Genomic DNA, 12,767 nt, shown 5'->3' with positions numbered 1-12,767 from the left:
TTGACGACCATAAGTGACCACTATTGCCCTTGTCTCATTCATCATTTCCAACTTGACCTTAACAATTGAGATGGTTTAACTCATCATCATTGGCCCTACCTTCCATCACTCACCACCACTTTAACATTTATCTTAGAGACATAATTTCGTTTTAACTGCAGGGTTTCAACACAAGATTTCAGTCTTGGAGTCGACGGCTCTTCTAGGGTTCCTAAGGTTCAAGTCTATCGGTCTGTTAGGAAGATTTGTATAAGTTATACGTTTCGTCACAACATAGGTCATCGATAGGATCCCGAAGACCCACCAAAGCACCAATAAATGTATTCCAAAGATCTTGGACAAATCCAAAGTCTTACTTTTCTCAAGTTAATCGGGAGACAATATACACATATGGCGAACTGGGATCGAATAAATACGTACCTTTATTAATATATCATTAAACAAATCATAATATAATACATATTGCGATTATTATGTCCAAAAAATATAATCATAATATAATAAAATTAAGGAATATTTTATTAATTTAATGAAAATAATAAAGAAGATTGGGAGGATACCTTGGTTTTGGAATAGAAGTAGAAGTAGAAGTAGAAGAAGCCATGATGCTGCCACTAAAATTTGATCCCTTCAACCTCAAACTTTAATCATTTAAGGTGAGGTTGCAGTTGGACCATACCATCTATTTATACCCCAAATTCAATCAAATAATAAATCTTTTTKATCAAATTTCTTTTTTAATCATTTTTTTTAAATTTATGTATAACCTATTTTCATATCAAAGAAAAGGAAAAAGGAATATTTACGCAGGTTACATACAAAATTTATCTGAAAATCGAGTTTATACAAATGCGTAAGGTATTTGCGTAAACTCTGGTTAAATGACAATTACACTAAAAAATGAATTTGGTTGAAAATATTGACTATTTCGGTTAGTTTTTTCTATTTATAGGCATCAAAAATAAACTGCGTAATATATTAAAACATTTTGAACAGATTCTTTATGATTTTTTAAAATAAAAAATTCAAAAAGTTAAAATCTTTAAACAAATTAATTTCAATTCTAACATTTTCTATTTTAAAGAATTCTTTATAACTTTTTAGAACTTTTAACACATTAATTATAACTTTTTAAAATAAAAAAAATAAAAAAATTGAATTCCTACAAGAACTCGAATTCTTGTTCATGAACCTGGATTCTAATAAGAGCATGTGACTCTAACATATTTTCTATTTTAAAGTCTTCGACATTTATTATATTATTAAAATATTTTATAACTTTATCATTTGAATATAGTTTTTAAACACAAATTATATGAATAATAATCATTTAATCTTATTGGTTGCAACGAAAAACACTTATTTCTCTATCTTTGAATAAAATTTTAGAGAATTTTCTAAATTTTGAGTTTTTTGTATATTTTATAGAATAATATACAAAATGTATGTTGAAACTAAATAGAGAACAAACTCTCAATTTTTATCTATCTTTAAACAATCTGTTAGAAATGCACTCAGTAAACAAAAGAAATCATATCTGGTTTAGTTAACCTTTATAACAAATATCTAATAAAATAAAATACACATGATTTATTTGTATAGATTTATACATCTCAGGATATTTAAGATATAACTATTGGAAGGGAAATTTATTAAAATAATTATTTTTTATGGTTGGTTTCATCTGTTAGTCATTTTCTCTTCAAGTTTACTAAAATAGTCATAGGTTAGCAAAACCCACGTCCGTAAAAAAAATTAAAATTGCAGATCTAGGGCTATTTTGGTAAACATTGTAAAGAAAATGACTAAGAGGTGAAACCAACCAGTAAAAATGGCTATTTTAATTCGTTTTTGTTATTGAAATATATAAAATAATGTTCCTATATTAACATATGCAATTTAAGATATTGTGATCTCGATCTATTTACTTAAAGAATAAGAAATTATATCAACTCGTTGAATCAATAAAACTTGTTAGATCAGAATGTTGAAGTTTTGTACCAAACACTTCAATAATTGAGTTTTATTTCAAAAGGTCTTTCTTTAAACATCAAGTGTCGTACACCTTTTGTATTCTTCTTGCTTAATCTGCACCTTGCATTCAACGACCATCTTATGAATTCCTTGAATCTCAACAGATTTTCACTAAAATCTTTAATTGATTACTGATTTCTCTCGTATATTTTTCTTTTTTGTTCTTTTTTTTGCTCCAGATCTTCGATCGTTACACTACGACTCTAAATTTCTTTACACTACGATGAAGAAAAATGAAGCGATGACCCGTGTTTGTGCACCGTTGGGGTCCACCTCTTATTACAAATTTATATTTTAATTTAATATGTAAAAAAGATAAAAGATAATGGAGATGAAAATGCTTTAAAAAATGACTTATTATGCACGTTTTACATGATTTTAACGGATTTTTGTTAACAACGTTAGTTTTATAGACTAAATCGTCATAAAATAAATATTTTAAATAACATAGTAAAAGAAATTAAGAACTTAAATAAAGTTTCCAAATTTTAATACGAATTTCTTGTTTAAATTTAAAAGAATATTACGAATGTCTTATAATCACTAATAAAAAGTAAACGAAAATGTTTTTGTGCTTAAAATATAAATAAAATGAATATTAGTCGTTATTAATTATTATAAAATAGAGTGAACTACGGATTCAGTTCCAATAGTTTGTCGAAAATTATAACTAACGTTTCTAAACTCGATTAATTATAGATTTGGTCTCTGTGGTAGTTATTTTTGCATTATTACGGTCTCTCAACTAAACGGTGGCAACGACGGCTCTATTAACTTAAGAGTAAAATCATCAAAAAGTCTTTGGACTAGCGGTATCTGAGCCTTTTTCCCTTTAAGGTTTGATTAAACAGTTGAGCTTTCATCGAGCTGGAAGAATTTAAATGCCAACAAAGTTTGGTATAAGGATATGTTATTGACACGAATTTGATATTTTCCTAACTCCGCAACAACAATGTTTGCAGTCCCACCCATATCGTGCTTTGAACTTCTGTATGCATGAGATGCACCCATCGTCACCACCCGCAAGTGTAATAATAATCATCATATTCTTTTACAAAACCATGGAGATGAATTTTACATTATGTAAAAATAAATCAAGAGTGGTAGTATATGCGCTTGCGACAACTAGCAGATTTACCTTCGCCTGCAGCCACGACTCACCATGGGATTAATCTGAACGAAACTTAAGATCGCCCATTACAAAAACTTGTGTATTTTTAATATGTAAACCATCGGTTAAATATCATTTACGTTACTTGTATAAACATAAAATAGAATTGCATCAAGTGGAACCTTAGGGGCCGTTTATCCAAATGCTTAAGTAGGACGCTTCCCGGTAAGAATCAACACTCTCATTTACCTTACCGAGTAAGAGTATAATCCACTAAAACGATATTTATAGCAACAATTTACTCGGTAAATGCTAGCCATGTAAGAGTTGTCACTCTCACAAATAAGACTTTCCATCTTTGTTACTCCTTTTACCAGATAAGATTTCTTAATCTTTATCATGTTTATCAGATAAGATAAATGGTCTGATAAACATTCATCAATTACACCGATTTTTATTAAATGTTTTAAATGAGACGTGACAAAGTATCTAAAACTAGATTTCAATGTATACCCGTCCCCTACTTCTTCCTCCCCTTCTTTATTCGCAAGCGACAAATAACAAGCTTTTTTAATTTGGATATTTATTCATAAAAAAAATAGTGTAAATTAAGTTTATGTTAAAAATTGTAATTTCCATCTCTGTGATTTAGAAATTATGAGTTTTGTCCTTATGATTTATGTTTTATTATTGTTTTGGACCCATGATTTGCAATTTTTTTTACTGTTTTGGTTAATTATACTTAAAGTTAAAAATTAATGTAGGAACGAAAATAATAATAAATTGTAAACTATAGAGACAGTAAATCATAATTTTCTAAACCACAGGAACAGAAATCACAGTTTTTAAACCACTTGACATAAATCAAAATTATTAACAAACCACTTGTATGAAAATTGTAACTAACTCTAAAAAATATATGTGCATTGGCATCATAACGTAATTCTAAAAAATTATTATTTATTGACAAATAACAAGCTTTTTTAATTTGGATATTTATTCATAAAAAAAATAGTGTAAATTAAGTTTCTGTTAAAAATTGTAATTTTCGTCTTTGTGATTTATAAATTATGAGTTTCGTCTTTACGATTTATGTTTTATTATTGTTTCTTGGATTTGAACCTGAGACCTCGAGATACTTTTGACCTTTAGAGAGCAAACTCAAACCAATTAGACACTTTTATAACTAACTAGAATGGTACTCGCGCAATGCAGCGAGATATATCTCGATTTTAATGTTTTATTTTATTCTTTGTCTTTGTCGATATTATAATACGATTTTATGTGTTTTTAAGAAAACAATAATGATTTTATTTTTGAATCAAATATAAATTTGAAAATATCATAAAAATTTGAAAAAAAAAATATATCAATGTTAATATCAAATCAACTATTTAAAAGTTCTCATTTTTTTAATGTAATTTCTTTAATTTATTTTTTTAATTTATTTTTTTATTATAATTTAATTTAAGTTTAATAATGAAATAATTTATTTTTGGTTTAATTATATAACATTTTATAAAGATAATAATTAAGTATTATGTTAGAATTCAATGATTATTTTAATTATATTTTAAATTTTTTTTTATTTAAAATGAGATGTTTATTCTATATTTGATTATGTTTATCTGTCAGTTAGTTACATGAATTAAGATATGAAGCTTTCATAAGTTGTACTTATGCACAATCTACTTGTAATCTTGAGTTTTAAGTAACATGCATTAATAAACAGTACTTTATGCATAAAAAGTAGTTTTTAAGAATTTTTGTCAAATATTTTATAATATAGCATAGATATTTAATGTTGAAATGGTCGAAATTGACCAATGAAATGCAAGCTATCGTATCAAAGAATACAAACTACAAACGACATCCACACATTTAAGACAATCATATATGCCAAATTTATTCATTGCTCGGAGTTTCATTCAGAACTTGGACCGATAAATTCGTTGAGCATTTTGGACCCAGAAATTCATGAAAATTCAATCAGATCTTATGTCGCGATCATTTATTTATATAATATCTACTCATAGTTTGATTTTTCTTAAAAAATATCGATTATTACTCATGGGTCATTTATTAAACACTTATTTGTTAAATGCTTACCGAATAATTTTTTTTATCGGATGAACATGAAAAGGGCCAAGAATCTTACCTGTTAAGAGCAATAAGAATGATGAAGAGTCTTATCTGGTAAGTGAGGATGGGGATTCTTACTCAGGTAAGCGTTTATCCAGTAAATTATTGAATTTGATATGTTTTGATGTATTAAAATCTTGCGTATGAAAATAGATCATAGTGTTAACTCATATCGGTAAGCACTTACCAGGTAAGCAATTGGGTAAACGACCCCTCGTTTAAGTTCTAACTCGGTCTTATTTAAATCAGGTTTTCATTTTGAAGATTCGTATACGATACTTCAACCACTTAAAACATCCACAATTCGGTTTTATTTAAAACCATTCACTACAACAAAATTGAGTTTATAGGATGTCCTCAATCTCTAAACGTCTCAATAGACCGTTTTATATGACCAAAGTATAAAACTTCTTATTTAAAGGCGTTGTAATAAGTTTATATGACGTTTTTGGACGTCTTAACAAGTTTTTTTTAGGATATTTTTAATATAAAGCGTCACATTAGCAACTTTATAAGACACTTATATGAGAGAGTGTCATATAACCTCAATTTTTTTGTAGGACACTTGTATTTATAAAACAATTTTTTAAATAATGTCCTATAAAGTTACTAATGAGACGTTATATATTCAAAGTGTCTTAAAAAACTTATTAAGACGTCAAAAAAACGTCATATAAACTTATTACAATGCCTTTAGATAATACACTTTATTTTTTGGTCTTATAAAAAGGTCTATTAAGATGCTTAGGAATTAGGAGCGTCCTATAAACCCGATTTTGTTGTAGTGATTATTCTTCTGAATGAAAAGTCATGGTTTAAAAATTATTCTTTGAATGAAATTATGAAAAGTCATGGTATAAGTTTATAAATGTCAACTGTCATACACCACTTATTTCATTTTCATGTCTAATATTTTCATCTACATGTGATCAAATTCCCATTCATGTGGCTGCTAAATGATAATGACTCCAATGAGAACATGTAAAACTCAACCCATGTAATGAGTTTTTATTTATTATAACACTTTTAGATAAGACGTTTTATTTTTGGGTCCTATAAACTTAACACTATATATAGTGGTGTATTAGGACACTTATTAAACTTTGTTAACGTGCTATAAACCCGATTTCTTTGTAGTGTTGTATAACATTTGTCGTTTTATCAATATTATTTAGAATGATAAACCATATTCTCATTATTAAGATTTTGATTTATTAATTGGGATTAGTTACCTATCGAAACCATGAGGTTGTGATAAATGTGTGATTGTCTAACCCTAATCGATCGAAACCATGATCAAATCGAGTGCGCTGTTATGATAGTGATATCACATGATTATCATACCCATATCACACCAAATCGGTAGTCGATTTCCTAGGTTAACCCTAACCGAGTGGAATCCTTGTGATAATTGTGTGATAATCACATGATTATCACATCCAAATCATATCAAATCGTGTTGAAATAAGCGATAACCATAATAGCCCATTATGTTATCCAGATTATTGGATTTAGTGTGATCGTGTTTTTAAAATTTTATCACTTTGAATTTCAATATTACCTTTTTGCCTCTCAATTTTTTTTGAATTGTTTCAATTTCATTTTTAATTTAAAAAATCTTTTAATTTTTATTATTATCACAATATGAGGTTAATAGGTTGTTCTCGCGTTTTCGCAAATCACAGGGGTTCTCGATTGAACCCTTCCCTACACACACACACACACATACATGGTGGAGGTTCAAACGAGAACACCTCTATTTTATGAGAACGCGAGAACACCCTTATCACATGTGATAATACACGTGAGGAGACCTTATGATGTGCGGACGACGTGTTCTACGACTTAGATCGTGCCAAAGGTTTTCTGTGTCTATGATTTAACATCACATGTGATGGTCTTGATGAATTATAGTATCATATCAACAACACCCTTATCACATGTGATAATACTTGTGAGGGGGCTTTAGTGGTGTAAGGGTGACTTGGCCCGCAACCAAGATCGCATCAAAAATCGTCAGCATATCTGATTTAGTATCACATGTGTATCATATGTGATGAGATAATAGTATCACATGTGATTGTCTATAGTAAAATGGTGTTCTTACGTTCTCGTAAAATGAAGGTATTCTCGTTTGAACCTTTCCCCATATATATATATATATATATATAATTACTTTTACTTTATGTCAAATCAATAAATTTGTTTTATTTCAAATCAATTAAAGTATTTATATTATTAAAAATTACGTTTTCCACAATTGAAAGATCGTGAATGTGAAATAGTCATCACTTGTGTGAAGTTGTAATAGAGTGAAACAAGTTTCTACCTATTATTAAAAATTTGATGAAAAAAATAATGGATATGCATGTTATGTACAAATACAAAATAAAAAAAAAACAGACGACAAAAATAACAAATTACAATCGTAAGATTGCATGTAGGACGGGTATGAAAATGCAGGCATAGGAGGGGTATGGAAATGTTGTTTTTATATGAAAAGAATATTAAATTTTTACACTTTATAATCTTATAAGTATTTATTTAATTTATTACCTCCCTTACTTTATCATTTTATGTTTTATACCTTTATTATATTTATATTATTGCGGACCTATATTTATATCAAAAAATATTCAATATTGAGCTCATTTCGAAAAAAATTGACAAGACGTTATAATATAACTTGTTAAAATAAAAACGTATTTTAGTTAATATACGATTATGTATGTTGATGTGATAAGAGTGTAAAACGGAAAATGAAAAAATAAGGGACGTAAAACAAATTAATTAAGTAATTTTAAGCGTATAAAACGTAATTTTTAAAATATATTTCTTCTAGTATATATGATATAATAATATAATAATATCAAAAAATATTCAATGTTGGGTTCATTTCGAAGGATTTGACGAGATGATTATAACGGTTTAACTTGTTAAAATAAAAACGTATTTTTTAACGTATCTTAGTTAATATACATATAATTATGTGTATTAATTTAATAAAGATGTAAAATGAAAAAAATGAAAAAGTAAGAGACATAAATTAAATTAATTAAGTAATTTTAATAGAATAAATTGTATTTTACAATTAAAAATAATATTAAGAAGTTTGATATGTGAGATGAGAAGACACTTAAGTGCCGTTTATTAATTGCTTACCCGATAGGTGTTTATCGAGTAATTTTTCTCACCGGATGAACACGGCAAGACCCAAAAATCTTACCTGGTAAGAGTGATTATAAAGATAGAGAGTCTTACCCGATAAGTGAGGACAACGATTTTTACCCGAATAAGTATTTACCAAGTAAATTGTTGCATATCATTCAACTTTGATGTACTACGATCTTATCCATAAAATAAATTATAATGTTGAATTATAACAATAAACGCTTACTAGATAAACATTTAGGTAAACAACCCCTTGATGGGTATGGGAATATCAACCTCCGAATAATAATTGAAGAACTTGTAAGTTTTAATCAATATTAAATAGATGAATAAATTTGTATTTAAATATTTCTAAAAATAGCAATGGTCATTATCAATTGTTATTATATATTTAGATATTTCTAAAAACAGCAATGGTCATTATCAAGTATTATCATATATTTGACAAAAGTAATTGTCATCAATGTGCTGGCTGCTTTTGTTGAAACCATTACTCAGGTCATGTTTGTTTTTTGTTTTATTTAAGTTTTTATTAGTTTCTTAGGTTTGATTTGTTAAGACGTAAGATCATTTATACTGTTTGTTTTTTCAAATTTTCAGAATCATTTATATCTTATTGTCCTCTTATCTGATAAGAGGTAAACCAACATCTTATTTGCCTCTTATTGTTTTTGTAACCTTTAGCAACACCATTTCTCAATATATTAACCTTAATCGATCATTTCTCTCAATTGGTCGTTACCAATTCGATCCTCACAAATATAAATTTCGTAACGATGATGAATAAATATGTGAAATTGTATAAATATATCTATAAATTCAACATTATAATTTCCTAATCAGTAAATAGGCAATTTAAACAAATTCAGACAGTAATCGCTTTATAAAAACAGACAGTCTCATTGATTCAGAGTTTAGCACCATCTCTTATTAATCAGAAATGAAATAAGACTTCAGATTTCATCATCTCTTAAAAAAGCAAACGCCACCTTAATGTTGTAGCAATTACATTCTCAAGTATTTTTCAACTATAGAGTTGTTTACCAATAATCATTGGTAACCAACAAACTGAAAGGTAGTTGCAGCTAATTACCTGTGTTTTAATCTAAGTCAACTAATTTTAGTTTGTAACATGATTCATTAGATTCCTCATTCATATGTGTGATATGTATCACAAAATAAAATCATGCAAATTGAGATTCATCATACAACCCATACAAATTGAGAGATACATGATACACAGATAACTTGACAACAGCTACGAGCCCGTGTAATTAAGCCACATGGTCATTCAAAATGATTCTTCCACTTGTGGTAAGTTTTTCGTTCTGAAAGAGAAACAAGATCAATTCATCTTGAAACTAATCTCTCTTTCTAGATCTGATTTTGGATCTCATAACACCAAAGCGTTAGTACAAGGCAAGAATGTCACGTTAGCCTTCTTAAGGGTTTTTTTTTTCTTCAGAGGGGCATTTAAATCAAAATGAAAGTATGGTGACACTGTAATGAAGGAACCATACTAGAAAGAGAATAGAAAGGGCCTTGATTTTTGCTACTTTGTTTAGTTTAGTGATTGATATCTTAGAGAAGCTGGTAAAGTAATTAAATACAGACTCTTTCGAAAGCAATGGTGGCTAGGAATGAAAAGAATTTAAAATAGCTGGCTTTAATTCAGAAGGCGAGATTGAAAGGAGTAACACTTGGTAGAATGGTTCATGGATTTGGAATCAAATACAATCTTTAAAAGATAACAACGTAAATTACATACAATTCTTAGACTTTGTCATATGTTCTCTTTGCATATTATGAGGTTTTGGTACGAGAATACATTTTTCAACCAAGAAAACAACATAAAGGAAACAACACAAGCACACAAAACATAGAACACAAGAACGATGTAATGATCTAGGAATCTATCCTGTCCATGAGAACAAACCAAATGCGGGATTAATAACAGAGTAACCACCATCTACAACCAAGTTATGTCCACTTATATACCCAGACTCATCACTTGCTAGAAAAAGAGCTGCATTTGCAATATCTTGTGCTCCAAGCTTCTTGTCCTTAAGGTTTGAGAAAACACTTGAGTTTTCATCCAAGTTACAGAATTTAAGTGCTATTGGAGTTGGGATAAAATAGGGTGATATGCAATTAACACGAATTTGATACTTCCCTAGTTCTACGGCAACATTCTTTGCTAGTCCAACCACACCATGCTTTGAACTTGTATAAGCATGAGTTGTACACCCACCCGTGACGGAAGCTACACTTGCAGTCGTGATGATGTTTCCGCTGCATTTTGGGATCATCACTCGTGCTGCATGTTTGGTTCCCAAGAACACTCCGGTTAGATTGACACTAATAACACGTTCAAAATCTATAAGGCTATTGTCTAAAATGCTAAGTTTTGGCTCATCAATAATCCCTGCATTGTTAACCATGATGTCGAGTTGTCCATGCCTAGCGATGGTGGTGTTGATGGCATTCTCTACATCTGATTCAAGGGTTACGTCGCAGTGAACGAAAGACACTAACTCAGTACCCAATTCTTGGCAAATCAATTCTCCCAAGTCATCTTTGACATCAATAATAACCACTTTCGCTCCATGCTTTACGAAAGACCTCACAATACATTCTCCAATGCCATGAGCTCCACCGGTAACAATAGCAACCTTATTTTCAAGTCTGAAACATATATTTTGTTTCATGTATTAAGTAAGCACATGAGTGGAAGACATGTTTCAATAATCCTGTTTAATCATGTAAATTTAATTGTTGTTAACAATGTTCTTATTCTTCTTTGTATTAAAAAAAGGAGTGTGATTTTTATTTAATGATTAAATATCAAGACATGTCGGCAAAAGTGTCTTATATAAGACTATATATATATATATATATATATATATATATATATGTGTGTGTGTGTGTGTGTATATATATATATATGTGTGTATGAAGGTTCAACTTTTTTTTTACCTTCACAATATTTTTTGTGAAGTTTCAAGTGTAAAAATCGTGTCTCACGTATCTCACGAAAACAATTTTGTCTCACGTGAACCCAATTATATATATATATATATATATATATATATGTGTGTGTGTGTGTATATATATATATATATAGAGAGAGAGAGAGAGAGAGAGAAATGTTTAAATGAGAACGTCAACTATCTAAGAAAACACAAAGATGTTATTAATGTACAAAATCACATGTGATTTTACATTAACAACAAAAAGATGGAAGCGGACGACTTTGGAACCTGTATGATTTTGTACGTGAATCATATATGATTTTATACATTAACGGCATTTTTCTTGTTTTCTTAAAAAGTTATCGTTCTCATTTGAACCTACTCATATGCATATAGAGAAAAGTCCATTGTGAGAAATGATAAATATTTGAGAAATAAATATGTGATTTTAGCCCTTCATCTAGTCAACCATTGCGGGTTTGACCGTGAAGCACCGAATAATTACTCACATTGGTATGCAGTATATAGAGAGGTTGTTTCTTAACTTTTACAAGTAGTTCATATGTGAATCACACGTATTAATACTTGAGTCAGTTAAAATAGTTTATATGTGAATTACACAAGTTCACATATGAACATATGGTTCATATATGAATCACATACATTCATATATAAACTCCGTTTGCCGCCTATTTATAAAAGTTATGAAACCACCTTCTCTATTTTCGGTCTAACCGCTATTTTTGACAAGTCAAAACTGCAATTATAATCAGTCAAATCCGATCTTAATCGTGATCCTTTTACTTCTCAAATATTTAGCACTTTTCAAAATAACTTTCATATATATATATATATATATATATATATATATAGAGAGAGAGAGAGAGAGAGAGGGGAGCGATCAAATGCAAACCACTCAATTTGTACAAACCGTGCTAACCACTCTCATCCGTCGATTTCATTGTTTAATCTTATGAAATTATTTCATGAAATTGTTTGATTTTGTAAAATTGTTTCATATAATACTTTTTTTGATGAAGTTGTTTCATATATGGTTATGAAATTGTTTCATATAATACTTAATGAAATTTTAATGAAAAACTGTTTCATGTATTTCTCTAAAATTAAAATAATGAAAATGATATTATCCATAATTAACATTCTACATAATAAAAATAATTAATCAATCTCTTATAATTACAAAAAAAATGAACAAAATAAAAAATTATGATTAGTTGAATGAGATTTGTACGATTTATACAAATAAAATTGTTTGTAAAGTAAACCTCATATATATATATATATATATATATATATATATATATATATATATATAG

General features: G+C 28.6%; 2 protein-coding genes across 2 annotated transcripts in view; both read right to left on the bottom strand.

The window, feature by feature from the left end:
- Positions 1-658, bottom strand: part of LOC112523601 (secoisolariciresinol dehydrogenase-like) — a 2,674-nt gene extending 2,016 nt beyond the window's left edge. Inside the window, exon 1 of the mRNA XM_025133268.1 lies at positions 561-658. Coding sequence (XP_024989036.1) covers positions 561-604 — 44 coding nt within the window. The 5' untranslated portion in view covers positions 605-658. The remainder of the gene's footprint in view (positions 1-560) is intronic.
- Positions 659-10,355: 9,697 nt separating this feature from the next.
- The window catches only part of LOC112523495 (secoisolariciresinol dehydrogenase-like), a 4,742-nt gene continuing 2,330 nt past the window's right edge, over positions 10,356-12,767 (bottom strand). The window contains exon 2 of the mRNA XM_025133117.1: positions 10,356-11,143. Coding sequence (XP_024988885.1) covers positions 10,372-11,143 — 772 coding nt within the window. The 3' untranslated portion in view covers positions 10,356-10,371. The remainder of the gene's footprint in view (positions 11,144-12,767) is intronic.

The sequence above is a fragment of the Cynara cardunculus genome (assembly GCF_001531365.2).
Source record: "Cynara cardunculus var. scolymus isolate 2C chromosome LG 12, CcrdV1, whole genome shotgun sequence".
NCBI lineage: Eukaryota > Viridiplantae > Streptophyta > Magnoliopsida > Asterales > Asteraceae > Cynara > Cynara cardunculus.
This window is presented reverse-complemented; position numbering and strand designations above follow the sequence as displayed.